We start from the raw sequence: 24,345 nt of genomic DNA on the forward strand, positions 1-24,345 counted from the left end.
ATAAAGACCCCATTCCACTGTGATGCTTTCATAGTCGAATGTTCTCTCTCTGCAGGCCTCTCTGATAAATACTGGGTCAGGTTTGTCAGGATTTTCCTATTAAGCCAGAGATGAAAGCAGTATTTTTGGGAGAACGGTGTTTATGAAAGGCTGTGTGAAATATTCTTCCTTTTTGGTCCCAGTTCAAAAGACAGAGGAGGAGCTGCAGGCGGTGCTTCAGCGGCGAGAGAAACGGCAGAAACTGAAAGAGGAAAGACGCAGAAAACAAGAGGGAGACATTCGCCGTAAACAGAGGGAGCATGAGCTGCACAGGTGAGTGACCCCACCCTCACCCTCTGTGTTCACCCTTCACCACCATTGCAGCTCGGTTCCACTGATACCAGCTACATCGCCTCCTGGCTCTCTCTCACACTGGCAGTGCTAGCCCACCGCGACCCAGGCCAGCAGTGTCCCTGGGGGAGGTTTGTTCTTGTTCCTGACTGCACTGACCCACATCTTTACTTTGAACATGGGGAATGTACACAGTGACAGCCCTGGGTCTGTATAACTCCCTCCCAAACTCCCTGGGAGTCACATAATCCAATAATACTGGAGTAATTGACCACTCTCTGATGGGATTGCCTTGCGAGGAGAGACTGAGGAAACTGTCAGACTTTTGAAGAATGGGAGCTGATCTCCTGTAACCTCCCACAACCGTTACGGAGCAGGACTGGGTGATCGAGTGCAGATGTTTGCCCCTGTCCAGTCGTTCTTGAACCAGCCGTAGAGAGCTGTGCAAGTCCAGGCATTGAGCAGGTTCAAGACATAACTCGATAAATTCCTGGTGATTAACGTCCTCAATGGATTGAAGACAGTGGAGGGGGGGAAATGGCATTGAGTTTGATATTCAGATATAATCTAGAATGGGTTGAATGGCCTGCTGTTGTTCCTGTGATGGAATTCATCTAATTTGTGTTGGATTTGATCACTTGCTCCCATAGCTGGATCACTCACTCAAAATTCTAATGCTACACTCTTGATTTGCATTTGGATACAGTAGATGATTCAAAATAATTTCTGCTGACAAATCTAATTGCACCCATTGTTTACATAATAATGCATCTAATCTCTCCTTCCACTCTTAACTTTCTGGTGGTTTGAACTGAGTGAGTATGAACATCTCTCAGACTCTCCATCCGCACTTCCTGTGGTGGGGTGGGACAGACAGAGAGAGAGTAAGCGAGCAGCGGCAGAGAGTGGGTAGGAATATACATGAGTGACATTTTGACTGATAAGGTGTGGCCAGCCATTAGTGTTAGAGATGCCACAGGCAACTGGGATGTTAGTGACTGAGAGATCCTGCTCAATGCCTGAACTTGCACAGCTCTCTACGGCTGGTTCTGGAATGACTGGCCAAGGGACAAACATCTGGTCTCGATCCACCCTGTCCCACTCAGTATCTGGGAGGTTGTGGCAGTGAGTTTGTGACAGGGATTGAGGCTGGGTAGGGAAGAAACAGCAAGCAGCACACGGAGCATTGGCTGGGAGGCTGCAGGGAGGTTGGCTCAGAGAATCCGATCATGGCTGGCTCTGAAAATCAGCATGTACATCCTTCATTTTCATTTCTTTTCTTCAGGAAAAGAAGTCTGGCTGGAATGAGGAAGAATGCTGAGGAGTGCCCAAGATGAAGAGGAGGTTGAGGATCCGTGTACTGAGGAGACGGGAGTTCAGAGTGACCAGTCTAACCAAAGATTCAGACCGAGAGTATTATCGCCAGGAAGTCGGAGTTGAACCAGATGATGGTAATGGTTTATTTTGCTTTCTGAAGATCGCTGGTGTTCATTGAGAGACCACCTTTGACAATGTCAGCAGAGTTTGAGTGGGCTTTGCTGTTGTGTGGATATAGATGTCACCAGCAAGTCCAGCATTTGTTGCCCCTGCCTACCTGCTCTTGTTCACATTGCTGTGGGTCTGGAGTTGTGAAGGGGGGGGGGGAAGGCCAGACTGGGTAAAGATGCAGATTTCCAAAAGGAAATCACTGAACGGTCTTTATGACAGTCAGACTTGGGTTTTTGGTTTTAGATAAATAAACCATCTCCATGTCTGCTATGTAAATTCACCATTTATTTATTTAGCACCTCTTGGTCCAATCTACATAAGATAAAGACACAAAATTAAAGAGAATCTCTCCTCTTCCCTTCAGTGTCAGGTCTGTTCATTAATGTTTAGAAACATGCCTTTCAAGTACTATTGTGATGACTTCACTGGCAAGTGTAGCTGATAATTGTACCTCGCCACGCCACCAGCTGTAACAGAATGTATAAAATCGCAGTGAAACCAACAAATTGATCTGTTTGTTCCACTGATGGCTACTCAGGACAAGAACAGTTCACACCAGGTATCCACAGGAATAATAAAGAATAATTATTTATTGTCACAGTGTAACAAAAGCACAAAGAAAGGATTTCTAATCTCCAGCTAAGCAATTGAAACTCTGTCCCTTCAAAACTCTGATTTTATACACATTCAGATATAGGATAGACAAAAAACATATATTTAAGTGAAAAAAAGAGTATAGAAGGAAACAGAATTCTAAAGATCAAATGTCTGGGACACGGTTACATTACTTTCTCTCAGTCCTTTTGATTTCAGCAAAGAAGACGTGTCTTTCAAAGGGGCCACCCTCCTGTGGTGGCTGATCAGTTGGACCTAGGTCATGTTAGAATGCTTGTCTTTTGTTTGTCTTACCCCCCTCCCCCCCCCCCCCCCCCCCCCCCCAGCTGGAGGGAGGGAGATGGATGTTTTCAGTCTGTTGGCTCTGGGTATTTTTCTCTGCTGTGCACACAGCTTTTTAATGCACTGTAACTCAGCCAATCAGAGTGCTGTTGTCAGGCAGAATTTCCTTGACTCAGAAGCGTAAGTACTGTTGAGTTCTCCCCCTCAGCTTCCAAGAACAGCTCTGCATCATACACCTCAAAAATAAAACATTTGGTTTTTAACTTGCTCTTCTAATTCTCAAATTATTTGAGTTAAATCTGTTCAGCTTCCAGTTTATCATTGCAAAAGAGAGGGCTGTCTGCTCTCTTACACGGGCATGTCAAATTTCTATCTGATACCCTCTCGAAATCCCTGCATGGTGTTATCACCAACATGAACCCTTGACCTTTATTGCTGTGAATGTTCTCTGGGATCAGAGGTCAGTGAGAAGGAAAGTAACCGTTAATTATCCATTACAATAAATTCCCAACTCATAAGTAATGATGAGGAATATATGAACTTCATGTTGTCGGTTGGACAGATTCCTAGGAACTTATCAGTTATGCTGCTTCAAAAAATACATGGCTTTTATCTTTTGTAAATTTGAATTTTATTTTGTTTAAATGTGATTTACGAACTTTACTTCCTAGTTGCAGCCTTCAGAGTATGCCCCGGGGCGATAGGGAATGCACTGCTCAGGCTGAGTATCTTTGTTTTTTGGGGGGTGGGTGGGAGCTGGGTTTGATCCACACACTCTGTCTTACTGCTGTTCATTTGGATTGAAACAGCATTCTGTGGCTACATTGAGTACACTCAAATCTGACTGACACACTTCATGTCTGCAGTCTGACATGGCCTGCTTTTCGAATGGGTCATTGTAAACACCCCACAGCAGTGATGGAGTAACATTCCAGAAATGTGTAATGTCTGTGGGCGCAAAAATTATTAATCTATATCTCAAAGGGTGTTTAATATAGTTCAACAGAGGCAGAACGCAACAGGAGCAGTTTACACCCCACTCCTCTTGTTTGGACAGTGTTTCGTACTAACTGCTCCTGCAGATTAATGGTTAAAGTTGACCTAATATTTCTTGAAGAGCACACACAAACCCCTCCCTTTATCCCACTGAAACTCATCCCGTCACTGCTGAAGCAGATTCGATTAATTTGCGGGCTGGGTTTACCAACTGTGACCTCTTTTTTTCACTTCTCGGCATTATAGTTTTCTGAGCTGATTTGAATTTTTGTTTTTCCTCAGACCTATTTCCAGGAGCTTTGCAGAGAAAAAGGAAGAGGAACAAATCCCCGCACTCGGTCAGGAAACGGGCAAAGGATCCCGAGGAAGTAGCTAGCAAGAGGCCCACCAGCCCAGACTCGGGCAGAACCAAAAAGAGGAGGATACAAGGGAGGAAACTCCGACTTGTTGAGTCTCGCCTGATCCACTCCAAATTCAGGGGCTCTGTGCTCAAGAATAAAGGTCATCAAGGTCAGAGTTCCAAGGCCAAGGGTCAATCTCTGAGGAAAGGCAAAATGAGGCGTTGATCAGAAATGGAAAAAAAACCAAAGACAGCACGGGGACAATAAAAATAATTTTGCTTGATTCAGATAATGGTTTCGCCACTTAATAGGCCACACCTGAAGCTCTGGGTTATACAGTGATGCAGCCTAATGCTGCCAGTGTTTGAGGGACAGGAGTGTGCATTAACTCCCAGGGACACTCCATCTCTCACAATATAAACCAGAAAGGCTGAGGGGCAAGGTTTAAAGACCAAAGTATACAGCAGCAGTTACTGTTGGTGTATTTGGATTGGGAGGGGGGGTGGGGGGTGAATGTTGAGTTTTTGGAGCGAGATCCTCTTGAACGTTACCTTTGAGACAGAGGCACAGTAGCTGGGATGGGCGGGAGGTGACATGGGGAACTCCACAGGAATTATTACAGCTGCTATCTGGTTAGGTGTGTCTCAGAAAGGACTTCCAATAGATTACACTGAGAAGTATGAGCTATTTCTTCCCTCGAGTCTTTGAATCAGGTGTTACCTACATTTACACCAAGAGGCAAAGGCAGTCTCACTTGATCCATGCTCTTCCTGTAACAACTTGAGCAAAGGTGTTGTAGAGCGGGTAATTATGATGGGGATGGGACCCAGAGGAGTGGAGAGCACACAGGCTGGGGGGGTGCTGAGATCTAGGAGGAACAGGGGTTGTTGATGCGAGTGACAGTGAGTGCTCTGCTCTGTCCCAGTCTCTCTCTTTCTCTTAGAGGGTTGTGACTCAGTCACAGGGCTCAGGTACTGGATTGAGAACCAAGTTAAGGGGACAAACCTCAGAATGAGCCTTGCTTCGTATCAGGCACATGGAAAATAAACATCCCGAGAGGATCGGGTGTTCTTACTGCGCTGACTGCCAGAGATTCCTAGCCACTGAGTGACTGAGCACTGGTTCTCACAAGTTCCTGGTTACCTGTGGGATACAATGTCAGTGTAACTGAGTGAACATCAATTGCAGCAAAATAACGTGCACAATTTCACATGTGAGTTCCAGCTCTCTGTGACCATCAGTATTGGTAGAATTTCGCTCCTGTCTGTTTTGTTTGTAGCAGTCAGTGTTCGAGATGATCTCAGCAGCTTCATCCAATCACCTCAGCACCAGGACTCTCTCGGATTTATTTTGCGGCCCCCCCCCCCCCCCCCCCCCCCCCTCCCGGAACAGCCTGCCAGTTGGGCTAAGAGGAATGGGGCAGAGGAACCCTGATGATTGAATTCAGAGTCTGGCTGTATTGAATCAAATCAGCTGGTCACTGCAGCGTGTATCAGTTACACACCAGCTCGATGCAGCTCCCACCAGGAGTTGATGGGGAAAGCAAGTCATGCAAAATTCACACACGTGTGTGTGCACTGACAATGTGTCACCCAGAATCTCTCCTGCAGAAACCAACAGATTATTGGTGTTCCTGTGGAATTCTGATGGTTAATATAACGTGAGGTTCACAAGGCTGGTCTGTGTAGAAACATCCATTACAACCTATGACAGCCAAACTCTGCCACTTAGCTGTCAAAGTTCCCAACTCCATCGCTCTCCCTGAGAATAGTGTGAGACTAAACCAATCCATTCGCAACTTGCTGTCACTGAGATGAGCTAGTTCCATACCATCAGTTAAAGACTTGGAACGTTTCCACTTCTGTACCATCCCAAGTTGGTCCTTGCCCCAGTGTCTCTGCTGATGAAACCTTTGGGTATCTCAAGGTTTTAATGTTCCAACACATTCCTAATCTCACACTCATTTCTACTTGATCTTTTGAGCAACACTGCTAGGTACATTCTGACTTCGAGTGAGTGCTGTTTCTGCTTAAAACGCTCTGTTTGCAATCGTCAGTTCCTTTGTCTCCCCTTACCTCCTTTGTGAATTGTCTGTGATATCTACTGTCAGGCCTTGTATACATCCCCAGATGTAATTGCTCTGCTATTGGGGCAGTCTTCGAAATTCCCTCTTAGACCTCTCCATCTTTCTTGCCTACTTTAAGGATGCTCCATAAAACTGTCATTAACCAAATGTTCCCAGCCTGGGAGCTTCACAACTTTTAAATAAAGATAACTGATTTCCCTGAGCTGCTACATGCTGCTCTAGGGAGAGAAACGATGTGCTTCTGACCTCCAGTTCCTCCTGAACCTACCCTAAAAGTCTTCAATATCTTGATTTGAAGATGCCGGTGTTGGACTGGGGTGTACAAAGTTAAAAATCACCTGATGAAGGAGCGTCGCTCCGAAAGCTAGTGTGCTTCCAAATAAACCTGTTGGACTATAACCTGGTGTTGTGTGATTTTTAACTTCAATATCTTGGTTTTCTAAGCTGAACTCAATCCCTGTTAATTCCAAATCACAGGTAAGTGAATGCCTTTCAATGTTTACACAATTTCAGTGTAAACCCCACAGGACAAATGATGTATTAACAGCCCAGGAAGTTTGCAGTCAGTTCTCTTCATACAATACTGGACTGGGTCCCTGCTTAAGAAAGGCCTTTCTGACCTTGTTTCTTAAACCCTTCACGAAAGTAACTAAAACCCATATGCCACTTGTTTAAAATCCAAGCTCTAAATATGATAAATCTCACGCTTTTCATCACATAGGCCATTCAGCCCCTCAAGGTGGTAAAAACAATGACTGCAGATGCTGGAAACCAGATTCTGGATTAGTGGTGCTGGAAAAGCACAGCAGTTCAGACAGCATCCTCGGAAGCTGCCTGAACTGCTGTGCTCTTCCAGCACCACTAATCCAGAATCCATTCAGCCCCTCAAGCCTGTTCCAGCCAATGGGATCATAGCTGGTATTTGGCTTAATTCCATAAACAGGTACCTACCTGCCCTGGGGCCACACCTCATTACCTTTGCAGAATAAAAATGTATCTGTGTCAGATTTGCATTAATTGGATTTAGCATTCATTGCTGTTTGTGGAGCAGAGTTCCACACCTCTCCCACCCTTTGTGTGTAGAAATGTTTCCCAACATCCCTCCTTATTCTGGAATCCCAACCAGTGGAGATAGTTGATCTACCCCTTGGTTTTTCTGTTAATATCTTGAAGACTTTGATCCGATCATTTGTATAATCTATTCTCATAACATAACCCCTGAGTATTATCCTTGTAAATGTGCTTTTGATGCTGCAAAACCAAAGAAGATAAAAATGCAGATAGTTACTTGATTTAATGCTGGAACACAGGATCCTATTAATAGGAAGGATATTATTAATAAACAGGAGAGGGTTCAGAAGAGATTTACCAGGATGTTGGCAGGAATGGAGGGTTTGGGTGTAAGGAGAGGTTGGATAGGCTGGGATGTTTCACTGGAGTGTAGGAGGCTGAGGGGTGACCTTGTAGAAGTTTGTAAAATCATGAGAGGTATAGATAAGGTGATAAGAAATGGGTAATTCTTTTTAAAGTTTAAAAGACATTTAGATAAGTACATGATTAAGAAATGTTTGGAGGGATGTTATGCATTAGCCAGTTAATGCAGTGCATTAGCCAGTGTTAGCCAGTTAATGTGGTTCATTAGCCAGTGTTAACCAGTTAATGCAGTGCATTAGCCAGTGTTAGCCAGTTAATGTGGTTCATTAGCCAGTGTTAACCAGTTAATACGGTGCATTAGCCAGTGTTAGCCAGTTAATGCAGTGCATTAGCCAGTGTTAACCAGTTAATGTGGTTCATTAGCCAGTGTTAACCAGTTAAATGTGGTGCATTAGCCAGTGTTCCTGCTCCTGGTGTGATGACCTTTACTGTCTAGTGGTAATGCGAGGTGCAGGCATGAACTCATCTTTTTCTGCAGCCCCACCCTGGTTGAATGTCCTTTTTTTTTGGGTTATAAAAAGGAAAGGTAAATATGAACAGCATATTGCAACACTATACGCAGCATCAAAAGAGGGTGTTGATTGAGTCAGTATTTGCATGGAGTTGCATCAACAGCAGTTTATTGTCAGTCTAACCTCTCCAAGAGGCGAGTGCGTTCTTGTCGACGTGTTGCCACAGAGAATGTAGCAGCGAGTGGCTCTCTCCATTTACTCTGTTCGTATGAAAAAGGAACTGTAAAAAAGGTAGGTGTGCACCCTAAGGACTGCAGCAGGTCACAATGAGACTCATCCTCTCAGGGGGATTTTGAGTTGGCACCAAATGTTGGTCTAGTCAGAGACAGGCACATCCTGCAAGTGAATAAACAGATGGGAGGTTTCAGATCTAACTGCAGACAAGGCCCAGCTGAAGACACTTTGGCAAGAAACCAGATGTCTGAGAAGAAGTGTGGTTTCCTGGAAATGGATGATCAGTTTAATCAGCTGCTTTCTGGTTATTTATTGCAACTTTCCCATCCGCTGTAAGAGTTAATAATACGCAGGTTCTAACAGAAAGGAGTCTGGAAGTAAACCACATCAGTTTGGTTTGTGTATTAGTCAAAGGGTTACCTATTGCTGTAGGGCAGTGTTTGAGGGGTGGAAGGGGACAATAGGAGTGATACATGGTGGAACAGGCAGTTGGAAACAGTACAAGGGCTTCTTATGATTGAGATGAGAGGAATGTCCTTTTCTGATCCCATTACTGCTGGAATCACAAGGGAAATGCCACTGTTCTCCCAATACAGCTCATTGTATGCTTTCTCCATCAACCACAAACCGATAGGTTTATTGTAAAACAAAACTGACTGACTGACGATGCTGTATTGGTCAACACAGTATGTAACATGAAAATATAACTGTTTACTGTTCCAAATAACTTGAGCAAATGTACCAAGTGAAGGGAAATAAAAAAGTTTTCTCTCTGCAGCAATGCACTTTTGGGGAAAAAAAGGCTTTTGGCCAATCATGATAAGTTCTTCAAGGTGGAAAGGATATGGTGTGGAGTGTCAAGATGTGGTATTCTGGCACATAGACACAGGTCACTAGATAAAGTTATCACTGATTTTTCTTGCAAATACAGCTTGATGAGGCGTCATGGTACTGAAATCTCTTCCAGACACTACAATAGAGATCAATCAGGCCTCACACTGGACTCGCACTGCTGCCTTTCCCCAGCTGCAACAAGTCAATGCCTAAATGAAACAACCAAACAGCTGGTTTCTCAGGACAGAGGGTCCTGAGTCCAAGCAATTCGACTCAGCTCAGGACTTACCAGGAGCGAGGTTTTTTTTTGTCAGTGTTGTGATGTGTCCTTTCATTGATCTTTTAAAAACTGAGTGAATAATGTGTAACATTAAATTAGATGTCCTACTGCTCACCAACAGTGTGTGTAGCTGATGGTCACCCAGGAACAAGCAAGGAACCCTGCATTACTTCTCCACAGTTACACCTTCCTTTACATGGAGTCATAGTCATTGAGTTATCAGCAACAAGAGAGCCTTCAGCCCATTGAGTCTGCATCAACCTCTCTCCACTAATCCCACTTCCCAGCATTTCGCCCAAAGCTTTCAATGTTCTGACAATGTTTAAGTGCACATTCAGGGATTTCTTAAAGGCTGTGAGGCTTCCAACCTCCACTGTCAGGTTGAGGAACAGCTTCTTCTCTGATGTTAGTAGCCTATTGAATGGACCTCTCTGATTTCCACTCTAATTGTGATCTTGCTGTTGTGCACCTCCTGTGCAGATTTAATCCACCTGTATTGCTCTGTCCAAACACCCTATGGTCTGTGTGTCCTTGTTTGTTATGATCTGCCTGTACTGCTCACAAAACAGAACGTTTCACTGTACTCAGGTACACGTGACAACAATAAATCAAACCAAATTAAATCATGTTCATCCTCCCAGGCAGTACTTTCCAGATTCCCACCAGCCTCTGGATGAATGAATTTTTCTTCATGACCTTTCACCTTAACGGTAGGCTCTGCCCGCCCAGTAATTTCCTGCATTTAGTTGTCACTGAGTCTCGGGCGATGCTCAGTCTCACTGAGGGTGATATTTCAGTGCTGTGCTGCTGGAGACACCTTCATGTGACACTGTCATTCTGTGAATAAATAAAACCGTTACTGAGCCTGCCGGATTTTGAGCATTTGAACCACGCTCAGGATTTGAGACCATTGGGACGTGTGACTGTATTGAAAGTGTTGCTAGCTCTGACTTGCAACCACAGCGTTATCTCTGGGTTTGTGTTTGCTGCTTATTATGTAATGGCAGCACAACAGGATCCAACTCAATATTTGTCCACTCGGATTCAATGTTAATTTTGGAGCTATTTGTGAAATCACTGCTTGGCGAACCGAAGGGAAAAATGGTTCATTGTCTGTGGTATCTCGATGAATGAATCAATTTTGTGTCTGATTTTAATTAAATGCATGAGCTGTGTTGGTGCTGTTGGTGTTCGGGACGTCCATTGTGGATACAGAAATTCAGAGACTGGCTCATGCTGCCTCCTGTGAGGCAGAAAGATGGGCATTTTCATAGCGCCTTTCGGGACATTCCAAAGCACTTCACAGTTTCTGGGGTTGTTTGGAATAATAAAAAAATGCTGTAATCTCTCAGAGATATCCAGTCAGTATTTCACTCTGCTGAGCTTTGTTAGCATCAGTCTGCACTGTAAGGGTAAGGAGATGAAAATTTAATAATGATTGTACCACTTACAATTCCTCAGGTACTGAAACAGTTCATGTCCATGTTAAGTGGTAGTAACATTCAGACAACACTAAGGCCATCTTTAACAAGAGAGAATCTAACCACAGCCCTTTGACATTCAGTGGTGCCACCATCACTGAATCCCCCACTATCAACATCATGGGGGCTACCATTACCCAGAAACTTAAAACTGGACTCACTATACAAACACAACAGCAGGTCAGAGGCTGGAATCCTGCAGCGAGTAACTCCCCTCCTGACTCCCCAAAGCCTGTTCACAAGACACAAATCAGGAGGGTGCTGGAATCCCCCTCCACTCGCACCATCACCTTCTCCAGGGCAATAGCTCCTGCCCCATCAGGTGACACCAGCATCCCTGAAGGAATTTTCAGCAAGTACTGATTGTCATGTGAACCTGAAAGTTTGTGGGACATTCAACTATGGCATGCCTCCGCTTGGAGCCTGACTCCATCGTTAGGTGTCAATGGGTGAGGGATCCGCGCTGAAAAATGCTGGTCCTTTGCTTTCTGCTCTCTTTGAGCCCGTGGAACGGAAGGTGATTGTTACTTTCCAACCACGGATCAAGCTGAGAACTCAGCTGAAAGAGTTTGGAATCAAAACGTAGTCCTGCCAAAAACTCAAAATGCTGTACAAGTGCATTTTTTTGGTGTGATAAGAACTCAAACTGAAATGGGTTTCCTGTTCAAATCCCACACAGGAAGTAACAAGTGCATGGCTGGTTTGTATCCACCCGTTGTGGAACACATCTTTCTGAAATGTTGAATGACATGCTGCACAGACGAAACAGTTAAACAAACGAGGTACAAGAAAGGAATTGTCTAAAATAAGGACGCGCTTGCTTCACGGAACAGAATTCCCATTTGCAAAAGCATTCAAAAATTCTGGATTGTTGATTTACTTGTGGCAGGTAAGCATGAGAGAAGATGTTTTAACTGTGATTTTGATCATGTTTACAGCTTCCAGTGATATCATTAAATCTGATCGGGGCAGTGAGTTTTGAATTTAATTCCCTCTTTACCGTAATACGGTTGTTAAATGATTTTTTTTTCTCGGGGAGGGTAGGGGAATAGGTTTTATCGTTGCACTTTTTTTTCTCTGGGAAACAATTGGCATGTTCTCAATAACACACAGAGGCTTTGGATAATGTACTTGGATCAGTGAACATTTACAGGCGATGACAAACCAGCCTTTCTCTGCTGCGATTTGGTTCTGACAATTACAAGGAATAATACTTTAGGAGACTCAAATCACAGCCACGTGGTTCGATGGGGTTAGAAAGTTTGTTACAATAAAATCGCTTCCTCTCCCGCTCTCTAAAATCTCATCCTGTTCAAATACGTTTCGAAAAATCTGCAGCAGCAAAGGAGACCGAGACAGCTCCATCTCGGGGTCTGGAAACTGTCAGTGTAAGGCCCACACTGACGGCAGAAACCCAGCCTGACACACAGCGCTGAGGGAGTGCCGCACTGTCGGAGGGTCAGTGCTGAGGGAGTGGGCACTGTCAGAGGGTCAGTGCTGAGGGAGCGCCGCACTGTCGGAGGGTCAATGCTGAGGGAGTGCCGCACTGTCGGAGGGTCAGTGCTGAGGGAGTGGGCACTGTCAGTGGGTCAGTGCTGAGTGAGTGCCACACTGTCGGAGGGTCAGTGCTGAGGGAGTGCCGCACTGTTGTAGGGTCAGTGCTGAGGGAGTGGGGACTGTCGGAGGGTCAGTGCTGAGGGAGTGGGCACTTTCGGAGGGTCAGTGCTGAGGGAGTGCCGCACTGTCGGAGTGTCGGTGCTGAGGGAGTGCCGCACTGTCGGAGGGTCAGTGCTGAGGGAGTGGGCACTGTCGGAGGGTCAGTGCTGAGGGAGTGGGCACTGTCAGAGGGTCAGTGCTGAGGGAGTGCCGCACTGTTGTAGGGTCAGTGCTGAGGGAGTGGGCACTGTCGGAGGGTCAGTGCTGAGGGAGTGGGCACTGTCAGAGGGTCAGTGCTGAGGGAGTGCCGCACTGTTGTAGGGTCAGTGCTGAGGGAGTGCCGCACTGTCGGAGGGTCAGTGCTGAGGGAGTGGGCACTGTCGGAGGGTCAGTGCTGAGGGAGTGGGCACTGTCGGAGGGTCAGTGCTGAGGGAGTGGGCATTATCGGAGGGTCAGTGCTGAGGGAGTGGGCACTGTCAGAGGGTCAGTGCTGAGGGATTGCCGCACTGTTGTACGGTCAGTGCTGAGGGAGTGGGCACTGTCGGAGTGTCGGTGCTGAGGGAGTGGGCACTGTCAGATGGTCAATGCTGAGGGAGTGCTGCACTGTCAGAGGGTCAGTGCTGAGGGAGTGGGCACTGTTGAATGTACTCAGTGCTGGTTGAAAATGAAAACCTGTTGGCCTTCTCAGGTGGATATGAAAAATCCTTCTGATCTATTTTGAACATGGCCTGATCTCCTGTAATAGAGTCACAGAGTCAGACAGCATGGAATCAGACCCTTCGGCCCACCCAGTCCATGCTGACCATAATCCCAAACTAAGCGAGTCCCACCTGCCTGCTCCAGGTGCATATCCCTCCAAACCTTTCCTATTCATGGACTTATCTAAATATCTTTTAAACATTGTGATTGTACCCACATCCACCACTTCCTCAGGAAGGTCATTCCATGCGAACCACTTTCTGTGTAAAAAAAGTTGCCCCTTCTGTCCTTTTTAAACCTGTCTCCTCTCACCTTAAAAATGTGTTCGCTCGTCTTGAAATTCCCCATCCTAGGGAATAGACACCTACCGTTAACTCTATTTGTGCCCCTTATGATTTTTGAAACCTGTATAAAGTCACTCTTCAACCCTGATTGGGGCTGTTAACTGGGTCCAATCAGGGAGCCCTGGCTGACACACACACACACACACATGACGCTCAGGGGTCCTTGCTCACTCTGGGAGCCAGATCTGTCCAAGCAGGGTCAGTGACATGTACTGTGCATGTGTAAATAAAGGGGGACTTGGTGCCGGGGAACTCTCTTTCTGGAATTATTTCAGCCCAAGCAGAAGGCTAAAATTACCAAACGGCTCAGTATGCCAGCGCTGTGGTGTATCCGAGGCTCTGTGTTTACTGAATTGATTGAATCTTGGGAGAGAGGGGAGTTTGGACCCGACCTCACTGTGGGGCAGAGACGCTGCTGGGTAACTGCTTTCTGTCCCGAATTTAAGGTACCCACACCGAGAGCTGTGAGTTTTTATCCATTTTGACTTTACCTTGTCCGGTGAATATAATTCTGAGCGTACACTGTCAAGTTTAAACTTAGCAGCTGCCACATGTGCTTATTTTTGGACACAGACCTTCTGAAGAGACTGCTGCAACTTGATCTTTGTTACTGGAGGTCCTGGACTGTGCCCGCTGCTCTGGTTTTAAAACGTGCAGATCGTGCAGTCAGATTAGATGATTAGATTACCTACAGTGTGGAAACTTCGGACCAACAAGTCCACACCGACCCTCTGAAGAGCAACCCACCCAGCCCCAGCCTTGTAGGACTTGCATTGCTGTAGCACCCTTCAGATCCTCAGCACGTCCTAGGGAGCTGGGCAGCCAATGAAATGCTGCTATGGAATAGCAGTTGTTGTTGCTGGAGTGGGCAGCTTATTTGCATACAGCCAATCCAACCAGATATTGCGTTTTCAACGATTTTGGAGTGAGGTGCAGTAACAGGGTAATCGGGCAAAAGCCCGTCATCAGGAATACAGGCAGGGAGTCTCCAGGGTGGAGAGATAAATGAGAGGGGGGTGGGGGTGGGGGTGATAGGTCAGGGAGGAGGGTGGAGTGGATAGGTGGAAAGGAAGATAGGCAGGTAGGACAGGTCATGAGGGCAGTGCTGAGCTGGAAGGCTGGAGCTGGGGTGAGGTGGGGGAAGGGGAAATGAGGAAACTGGTGAAGTCCTTTGGGGCCTTGGATAGAGGTGAGGGAGGAGGTGTGGGTGCGGGTTTTGCAATTCCTGCAGTGGCAGGAGAAGGTGCCAGGAGGGGAGGGTGGGTTGTTGGGGGGGGGGCGTGGACCTGACCAGGTAGTCATGGAGGGAATGGTCTTTGTGGAAGGCGGAAAGGGGTGGGGAGGGAAATATATCCCTGGTGGTGGGGGCCGTTTGGAGGTGGCAGGTAATCCGAAGGTCCAGTCCAACAGCACGGATATGAGTTGAAATCTCCCCTGGGAAATCCAAAAGGCGTTACCTGCAGTGACAGACCTTGTAAGCTGGCTCTGCCTTACCTGCAGTTTTGATGAATGTGGGGTGATCTCAGTGAAATATTACAGATTACTTGTTCAGGGAGATGTTAGTTTCCCCCAGCCTGGAGAACCAAGAACAGAGATGAGGAGAAATGTCTTTGGTCAGTGGAATGTGAATCACAGACTGGGACCCACAGAGCCCCAACTAACACAGGCATCCTGGTGGATTTGGCTGCTCTCGTTTTCTGAAGGAACACTGCAACTATCGGGGATTTTCCTGTGTTTACCTGTGTTTGTTTCAGATTTCCAGCATCCACAATATTTGGTTTTTATTCAGAGACCAACCTGCAGCTGCCTCCTCCACACTCTCAGGCACTACATACCCTCAATTTAATCGCTCAATGCATGAAAATGTTTCTCTGTTTCTCTCCCTTTCAGATACTCTCAAAGCTGCTGGGGATTTTCAGCATTTCCTTTGCTCTCTCCATAAGTTTGCTTCCAACAGATAATGTAGCGGCTCCCTCTGTCCAATCAGAGACCCCCTAGCTGCCTCCTCTGTCCAATCAGAGGCCCCCTAGCTGCTCCCTCTGTCCAATCAGAGGCCCCCCAGCTGCCCCCTGTGTCCAGAGTCCCCCCAGCTGCCCCCTCTATCCAATCAGAGACCCCCTAGCTGCTCCCTCTGTCCAATCAGAGTCCCCCTAGCTGCCTCCTCTGTCCAATCAGAGGCCCCCTATCTGCTCCCTCTGTCCAATCAGAGGCCCCCCAGCTGCCCCCTGTGTCCAATCAGAGTCCCCCCAGCTGCCCCCTCTATCCAATCAGAGACCCCCTAGCTGCTCCCTCTGTCCAATCAGAGTCCCCCTAGCTGCCCCCTCTGCACAATCATAGTCCCCCCAGCTGCCCCCTCTGTCCAATCAGAGTCCCCCCAGCTGCTCCCTCTGTCCAATCAGAGTCCCCCCAGCTGCCCAGTGTCCAATCAGAGTCCCCCAAGCTGCCCTCTCTGTCCAATCAGAGTCCCCCCCAGTTGCCGTCTCTGTCCAGAGGCCCCCCACCTGTCCCCTCTGTCCAATCAGAGTCCCCCAGCTGCCCCCTCTGACCAATCAGAGTCCCACCATCTGCCCCCCATCCAATCAGAGCCCCCCCAGCTGCCCCCTCTGTCCAATCAGAGGCCCCCCCAGCTGCCCCCTCTGTCCAATCAGAGTCCCACCATCTGCCCCCCCATCCAATCAGAGTCCCCCTAGCTGCCCCCTCTAACCAATCAGAGTCCCCCTAGCTGCTCCCTCTGTCCAATCAGAGGCCCCCCAGCTGTCCCCTCTGTCCAATCAGAGTCCCCCAGCTGCTCCCTGTGTCCAATCAGAGGCCCCCCAGCTGCTCCCTGTGTCCAATCAGAGGCCCCCCAGCTGCCACCTCTGACCAATTAGAGGCCCCCCAGCGGCCCCCTCTGTCCAATCAGAGGCCCCCCAGCTGCCACCTCTGTCCAATCAGAGGCCCCCCAGCGGCCCCCTCTGTCCAATCAGAGGCCCCCCCGCTGCCACCTCTGTCCAATCAGAGGCCCCCCAGCGGCCCCCTCTGTCCAATCAGAGGCCCCCCAGCTGCCCCCTCTGTCCAATCAGAGGCCCCCCAGCTGCCCCCTCTGTCCAATCAGAGGCCCCCCCGCTGCCCCCTCTGTCCAATCAGAGGCCCCCCAGCGGCCCCCACTCCAGAATTCCTGTTAATGAATGGTTTGGAGTTGGGACCTTGCCCTAGGAACCCAGGTGACATTTCTGTTTGGGTGATCGAATCAATTTGATGGGAAACTGGGTGTTTCTATTTCAAAGGCCCTTACCCAGTCGCCACTTGTGGTTCACTTGGTGAGCCCTGGCTGATAATTCTGATTAACAACGGCCTGAAAGCTTTACCCCCACCCTCTCATTTTCCCTCAGGGCACTGGCCTTCTCCTGGGTTTTTTTTTGTTCAGGTTCAAACTGAAACGCTGTTGAATCCAGAAGCTCAGGATCAGCTGAGTAACGGTGTCAAAGGGTGAGGGTTAGAGAGCCCTCTTGGGTTTCTGTGAGTCTCACATTTACCATTCTATCCACAGGAAGTGGGCAGTGACAGATGCCAGTGATCTCTCTCTCTCTATCTCACACCTCCCCTCAACACACACACACAGATCCTTCAAACAAGGTGCTGTTGGAAACTGAAACTGGATCAGCTGAAGACAAGTGGAAATGGCGGAGAGAGTGAAAACGTCAACCAATGCTTCATTTGCTGATGTCCAAAAAGCATTACTGCCTCCAATATTCAGCATTGAGTTCATGTGGGCTTTTATCGCCAACTCTCTGGCTATCTGGTTCTTCCTGAGCAGGGTTAAGACCTGGCACACTGGTATCATCTTCGCCTTTACCCTCGCAGTGAATGACCTGGTGTACATCACCACCTTGCCTCTCCTGATTGTTTATTACTCCAACGATAAGGACTGGATCTTTGGGCAGGCACTTTGTAAGATCGAACGCTTCCTGTTCACCTGTAACCTGTACGGGAGTATGTTCCTGATCACCTGTATCAGCGTTAACCGCTACCTGGGGATTGTTCACCCCCTGTTTACCCACAAGTACATCCAGCCCAAACACGCCTGGTTGGTCAGTCTGCTCGGCTGGACTCTCTCCATTGTCATCACCTCCCCGACATTTGTCTTCTCTGAAGTGGAAATGGCCAGGAACAGAAGCGAGTGTTTGGGCTCCTCCAGCGATGAGCAGCTCCCACGGTATTTCTCCTACAGCCTGTTCCTTGCTGTTTTCGGCTGTGCCCTGCCCTTTGCAGTGACTGCCTTCTCCTACGTTTGTATATTCTGGAAGGTGCACAGCAGTCAGACAGTGACAGGCTCAGAGAGGAGGCAGGTTGCTCTGCTGGTCTGTGCTGTCATTGTGTTGTACATTGTATCCTTCATCCCATTCACCATCCTGAGAAACATTAACCTATACCGCCGCTTACACGACCTGGACAAGGGGAGGCCCAGTGACATATACACCGTCTACCAGGTGAGCAAGTGTCTGCTCACTCTCACCATGTGTATCCACCCCCTGGTGTATGCTGCCATCCTCAACAATGTCAGGGAGGTGTGTCAGAGGTGCACACATAGCATTGTCAGTACAGAGGTAACACAGTGTTAACCACCTTCTATTCATGTCTCCCCATGGCCTGCCCACTTACCCACAACTCAGGAGGGTCAGGGAATACTGCCCACTTACCCACAACTCAGGAGGGTCAGGGAATACTGCCCACTTGCCCTGGATGAGCAACAACACTCAAGGAGCTCAACACCATCCAGGACAAAGCAGCCCTGTTGATTGGCACTGCATCCCCTCCCTCTGCCCCCCGACGCTCAGTAGCAGCAGTGTGTACTACCTAGATGATGCTGTGTAGACATGCCCCAAAGATCCTGTGATGCTAGAGGGCATCAACCACCCGGAGACACCTTGGAAATGCCGTAAAACTTGCAGCAGTTCAAGAAAGCAACTGACCCCCACCTCCTCCAGGCCAGATAGCAATGGGCAATAAACACTGGCCCAGCCAGTGACACCTGGACACCATGGTGATTAAAAATACAAATTCTTGGGATGTTAGGGGGTGGACATTTATTAAGCAGCCCTCCTTGTCCTGGATTCATGTGGGTGGTTCACTCAGTCATTAACTCATCTCATCTCACCACTATTTGGCGAGATAGCTCTCGAAGCCCTTAACACCTTTACAATCTCCCCATGATTATCCAGGTTGTAACAATGTTTAAATGCTCTCAATTGATCCTTTCCATCATTCTCAACATGACACAAATTGTACAGAAATTCAACCCAACCTCACATTGCTGATGGAATACAGTCTTCATAAAATATGCTTCTGGAGATGACAACCAAGTTTGAATGTACAATAATTAAATAAACTCCATCAATATATTTACAATTGTAAATTTATCCTTTGAATTTTCAAAATTGTGACTAAAACATCTTATTGACAGTGCCACCTCACAGTGAAGTGTTTGCTCTCCCCTCTCTGTACTCCCACGATGTGAGATTCCCTGTTTAAATTCCTCTCGGATCCCAGGACAGGGAGCTTTCTCATTTCCTTCAGTGTTTCCCACCTGAGGATATCAGCTGATGACAGTTGCCCAGTAGAGCACACAAACCCTCTCTCCCACACTTCCCATTTCCGGCACACTCAGATTTGGTTTATTCTGAAAAAAATAGGATCAGGGTCAATTTCCTGACTGAATTGTTGAGTAACCCAGCAACAGAATGTCGACTTGGTAACCTCTAAGAGGGAAGAATGCTTGAATGGAAGGAATTAACTCTCGAAATGATTGTTATAAAAACAATGGAACATTCCGCTTGGGAAACTGTTCCTCGCAAAAAAAGCTGCAAAGATGTGGCGTGGAAACAGGCTGGAATAAAACCATGTGATTGTCTGACTTGTCAAAATGAGTGATGATGCTGAGGGAGCAGTGGAACAACTAGACACACCTCACCCTGTTCCCAGAGACTAGCATAACTGCCCAGTGTACTGACCCACTGACAGTGCAGCACTCCCTCAGCACTGACCCACTGACAGTGCAGCACTCCCTCAGCACTGACCCACTGACAGTGCAGCACTCCCTCAGCACTGACCCACTGACAGTGCAGCGCTCCCTCAGCACTGACCCACTGACAGTGCAGCGCTCCCTCAGCCCTGACCCTCCGACAGTGCGGCGCTCCCTCAGCCCTGACCCTCCAACAGTGCGGCACTCCCTCAGCACTGACCCTCCGACAGTGCGGCACTCCCTCAGCACTGACCCTCCGACAGTGCGGCACTCCCTCAGCCCTGACCCTCCGACAGTGCGGCACTCCCTCAGCACTGACCCTCTGACAGTGCGGCACTCCCTCAGCACTGACCCTCAGACAGTGCGGCACTCCCTCAGCACTGACCCTCCGACAGCACTCCTTCAGCACTGACCCTCTGACAGTGCCCACTCCCTCAGCACCGACCCTCTGACAGTGCAGCACTGCCTCAGCACTGACCCTCCAACAGTGCAGCACTCCCTCAGCACTGACCCTCTGACAGTGCGGCACTGCCTCAGCACTGACCCTCCAACAGTGCAGCACTCCCTCAGCACTGACCCTCTGACAGTGCAGCACTGCCTCAGCACTGACCCTCCAACAGTGCAGCACTCCCTCAGCACTGACCCTCTGACAGTGCGGCACTCCCTCAACACTGACCCTCTGACAGTGCGGCACTCCCTCAGCACTGACCCTCCGACAGTGCGGCACTCCCTCAGCACTGACCCTCCGACAGTGCGGCACTCCCTCAGCACTGACCCTCCGACAGTGCGGCACTCCCTCAGCACTGACCCTCTGACAGTGCAGCACTCCCTCAGCACTGACCCTCTGACAGTGCAGCACTCCTTCAGCACTGACTCCCTGCCTGTCAGGATTAATTCTAGATTCATTATGAATGCTCTGATTTTGACCATGTGACCACCACATCCCCTGCCGATGCGGGCTGGGTGTGTGAATGGTGACTCAGAGACTGACAGGAACCGCCTGGGTCTGAGGCTGACGCACAGCCCAGTGACTGACAGACCAACCACCTGGCTTCCAGCTCATCCTGAACAAACCATTTGGTGTGGAACCATTACAGAGTTAAAGTTCATTCTGAAGCAGAAATTCTGATTACTGAATGGTCAGGCATTAATGCAGCACACTGAGGATGTCCTGTTTATATCCAACATTTAACCTGTCTGCAAAATGTTTCTGTTGTTTGACACAGTCATAAATCTCCTTTATCAACAACGAGACATTGCGTAGCTATGGGATTTAATCAGAGATACAACAGTTGTTTGAGGAAATGAGATATTCCGTGAGGATTCAGGACTCACAGGTTAAAGCTGGATCAAGGTGAGTGTGTCCCTGCAATATCCAGTCTGTCTCTGGATAGACACCCCCCTTAGACAGGCAGCTGTCAGACTGGGTCATGCCAGTGGTCTGCTTTCTTGAGGAAGAAAGATGTGCATTTATATAGTGCTTTACACATCCTGAGGTGGTCACCTGACAACCAAGGAAGTAGATTTGCAGGATGCTCACAGTTAGTGATCCAGGAAAGAAGAGGATGTGGGCACGAGGGGAGAGATCCCCTGCTTCACTGCCCCAGCTGAAGTTACGGGGGGGGGGGGGGGGGGTGTAGGGCAGAGAGTTCAATACCTCGCCATAACCACTGGGTCATCAACTCAATGTGAGGGAGGGACAGAGAGCTGTGTCCCTGAGGGGAGGGGGTGAGGGGTGGGGGGAGAGAGGTGTTTCCCTGAGGGAGGGGGGCAGATACCTGTGTTCCTGAGGAAGGTGGGGGGGGGGGAGGAGGGTGAGTGCTGTGTCCCTGAGGGAGGAGGGAGAGAGGTGTGTCCCTGAGGGAGGGAGGGAGGAGGAGAGCTGTGTTTCTGAGGGGAGGGGGTGAGGGGTGGGGGGAGAGAGGTGTTTCCCTGAGGGAGAAGGGCAGATACCTGTGTTCCTGAGGTGGGGGGGGGGGTGAGTGCTGTGTCCCTGAGGGAGGGGGGAGAGAGGTGTGTCCCTGAGGGACGGGTGGGGGAGAGAGCTGTGTCCCTGAGGGAGGGGGGAGAGAGGTGTGTCCCTGAGGGACGGGGGGGGGGGGGGGGGGGGAGAGCTGTGTCCCTGAGGGGGGTGGAGGGGAGAGAGCTGTGTCCCTGAGGGGGGGGGAGAGAGCTGTGTCCCTGAGGGGAGGGGGGGGGGAGAGAGCTGTGTCCCTGAGGGGGGGGGAGAGAGCTGTGTCCCTGAGGTAGGGGGAGAGAGCTGTGTCCCTGAGGGGAGGGGGGGGGGAGAGAGCTGTGTCCCTGAGGGAGGGGGGAGAGAGGTGTGTCCCTGAGGGACGGGGGGGGGGGGGGGGAGAGCTGTGTCCCTGAGGGGGGGGGGAGAGAGCTGTGTCCCTGAGGGGAGGGGGGGGGGGAGAGAGCTGTGTCCCTGAGGGAGGGGGGAGAGAGCTGTGGCCCTGAGGGAGGGGCGGAGAGAGCTGTGGCCCTGAGGGTGTGGGGAGAAAGAGCTGTGTCCCTGAGGGGGGGGGAGAGAGCTGTGTCCCTGGGGGGGGGGGGAGAGAGCTGTGTCCCTGAGGGGGTGGGGAGAAAGAGCTGTGTCCCTGAGGGGGGGGGGAGAGAGCTGTGTCTCTGAGGGGGGGGGGAGAGAGCTGTGTCCCTGAGGGGAGGGGCGGGGGGGGGGGAGAGAGCTGTGTCCCTGAGGTAGGGTGGGCAGAGAGCTGTGTCCCTGAGGGAGGGGAGAGAGAGCTGTGTCCCTGAGGGGGGGGGGGGAGGGGGAGAGCTGTGTCCCTGAGGGAGGGGGGGGGGGGGGCAGGGACCTGGTTGAAGTGTTTTGGTGGGAGCTGCAGCAGTGAGGGCATCGATAGCAGAGGCTGTCCTGAGTCCATCAGTCTCCCTCCGAGAAAACAGCTCCTGGGGGCCATGGACAATGTGAAGCCTCTTGAACTCCTCGCGACCCCCGGGGATAAAACCCCTTTTGCAGCTGACCCAGGCTGTCCTGTGACAGAGAGATCTGAGGTTCCTTTGGGAATGACGAGTCCGTACCCAGGTGGCATGAGGCTGGGAAACCCACCAGAACACACTGCAGTGAGGCCTTGGGCAAGTGAAGGAAACGCAGCAGGGGATCATCATCTCAGTGCAGACTGTACCGACCAGGACGAAGGGGGTGGGAGATGGTGATGGAAGCCGCAATGAAGGACCAACTGCTCTAGGGTCTCAAGCTGGTACTGACTGTCCACGGGGAGAAGGGGGAGGACTGAGGGCACGGCCAACTCCTGCAGGAGGGCACCAAGGAAATCCTGGCACAGAAAACCACAGCAGCTGGGGTGGCAAACAGGGTGGGGACGTACCCAGGAGGGGTCAACAACACCCGCTGCACTGTCATCACTAATACAACACATTCTCCACTCCCCCGTTCTGTCAAACCCCCTCCTTCCCAAGTTGAGGCTGCAGGAGAAAGGGGGGGTGGGGGTATTTGGGGCATGGAAGTGTGGAAACAGGGAAATGATGTTTGAAGATGTTGACAATGAGTCGGACAAGGCAGCACGCTGATCAGAAATACTTCCAGGTCAGGCCGCTGTAAACCGTGAACAAATTGAACCTAAAGACATTTTTAATGCGTCGCTGTTTTCACCTGACATTTTCCTTTCAAAGTACAACGTGCCTTTAGGAAAATCTGGTTACGTTGGGCACAGCCGGTGATCTGATAGCGTGAGTCTCAGGAATGTGCTGCCAGAGGAAGTGATAGAGATATTTGGACAGATACATGGAAAGGTTTACAGGGATCTGAGCCTAACACAGGTAAATGGGACGAGGTTGGTTTTGGTCAGCATGGATGGGTTGGGCCGAAGGGCCTGTTTCTCTACTGTTATGACTCCTCTTAACAAGATTTTGTGGGTAAATCCCGTGTGATTGGACTTATTGTTGTTGTCAAATTAAACTACAGCTGCAAACCTGAAATAAAAAACAAATGTTCAGTTCTGGCAGTGTTTGTGGTCAGGGAAACACTGTAAATGTTTTAATTGGAGTACAACCATTTCTCAGGAAGGAATTCTGAACTACAGTCATTTTAACTCAAAATACACTTTCCAGTTTTCATTACTGTGAAGATGTCGTCTGAGATTTAAGGAATGCAGTTTCTAATCTTTACTCAGCATCGATAACATCAATAGCTGCATGCATGTTTTAGTTTGAAATATCTGATCGATGCGGCTGATAGTGTGACTATTACACCAACATACACATTGTGATGAGAAACACCACAGAACCTTTCCACTAAATCAGCTTTCCTGTTGCACTGATTACAACAAGACATTTCGGCTTCTGTTTAATTCTCTCTACTCTTTACAAGAACATCTTTGGAAAACTCTTATCCCTCTTGAACGCCCTGTGATCAGTTAACCATGTTAAAAGCTCTATATACAGTAAATGCAAAAGGTTGGGAATTTTAAGAGTTTTCTTAAATAGTTCCATGAAAGACCTTCCCTTATTTAGCCTTGCAACCAGAGGAAGAAGCCACTCTGCCCCTTGAGTCTGCTCTGCTGTTCAGTCAGATTGTGCCTGCACCTTACCTGTCATCAGTCCAGATTTCTGGTTACACAATATTCTAGCAAGGAGAAAGTGAGGTCTGCAGATGCTGGAGATCAGAGCTGGAAATGTGTTGCTGGAAAAGCGCAGCAGGTCAGGCAGCATCCAAGGAGCAGGAGAATCGACGTTTCAGAAGCCCTGAAGAAGGGCTTATGCCCGAAACGTCGATTCTCCTGTTCCCTGGATGCTGCCTGACCTGCTGCGCTTT

General features: G+C 49.1%; 2 protein-coding genes across 7 annotated transcripts; both read left to right on the forward strand.

Annotated features, from left to right (window-relative positions):
- Positions 1 to 163: 163 nt before the first annotated feature.
- ppan (peter pan homolog) lies at positions 164 to 4,339 on the forward strand. Its single transcript, XM_087983144.1, has 3 exons — positions 164 to 312; positions 1,616 to 1,781; positions 3,994 to 4,339. The coding sequence occupies exons 2-3, from the start codon at positions 1,664 to 1,666 to the stop codon at positions 4,275 to 4,277; spliced, it is 402 nt and encodes a 133-aa protein (XP_087839270.1). The 5' UTR covers positions 164 to 312; positions 1,616 to 1,663; the 3' UTR covers positions 4,278 to 4,339.
- A 3,823-nt stretch (positions 4,340 to 8,162) lies between these two features.
- On the forward strand, positions 8,163 to 18,940 carry p2ry11 (purinergic receptor P2Y11). Of its 6 annotated transcripts, none has more exons than XM_087983244.1 (3): positions 8,163 to 8,315; positions 11,533 to 11,742; positions 17,154 to 18,940. In XM_087983244.1, exon 3 carries the CDS (start codon positions 17,212 to 17,214, stop codon positions 18,151 to 18,153), a length of 942 nt encoding a protein of 313 aa, XP_087839370.1. In that variant the 5' UTR covers positions 8,163 to 8,315; positions 11,533 to 11,742; positions 17,154 to 17,211; the 3' UTR covers positions 18,154 to 18,940. The 6 variants fall into 6 exon arrangements, with proteins under 6 accessions (XP_087839370.1, XP_087839367.1, XP_087839369.1 ...); XM_087983241.1 differs by having other exon boundaries at positions 8,208 to 8,315; positions 17,082 to 18,940; XM_087983243.1 differs by lacking the exons at positions 8,163 to 8,315; positions 11,533 to 11,742 and adding an exon at positions 13,737 to 14,016.
- The last annotated feature ends 5,405 nt before the right edge of the window (positions 18,941 to 24,345 follow it).

This window comes from Chiloscyllium plagiosum, unplaced genomic scaffold (genome assembly GCF_037043375.1).
Source record: "Chiloscyllium plagiosum isolate Xiang-an unplaced genomic scaffold, Cpla_swu_hap1 HiC_scaffold_45, whole genome shotgun sequence".
In the NCBI taxonomy this organism is placed as follows: domain Eukaryota; kingdom Metazoa; phylum Chordata; class Chondrichthyes; order Orectolobiformes; family Hemiscylliidae; genus Chiloscyllium; species Chiloscyllium plagiosum.

Excerpts from the sequence above, each read along its gene's own strand:
- ppan (XM_087983144.1), top strand. The coding sequence starts at position 1,664 with ATGAAGAGGAGGTTGAGGATCCGTGTACTGAGGAGACGGGAGTTCAGA. Across the intron at positions 1,782-3,993 it reads CGGAGTTGAACCAGATGATG|ACCTATTTCCAGGAGCTTTG; the intron begins GTAATGGTTTAT and ends GTTTTTCCTCAG.
- p2ry11 (XM_087983244.1), top strand. The coding sequence starts at position 17,212 with ATGGCGGAGAGAGTGAAAACGTCAACCAATGCTTCATTTGCTGATGTC.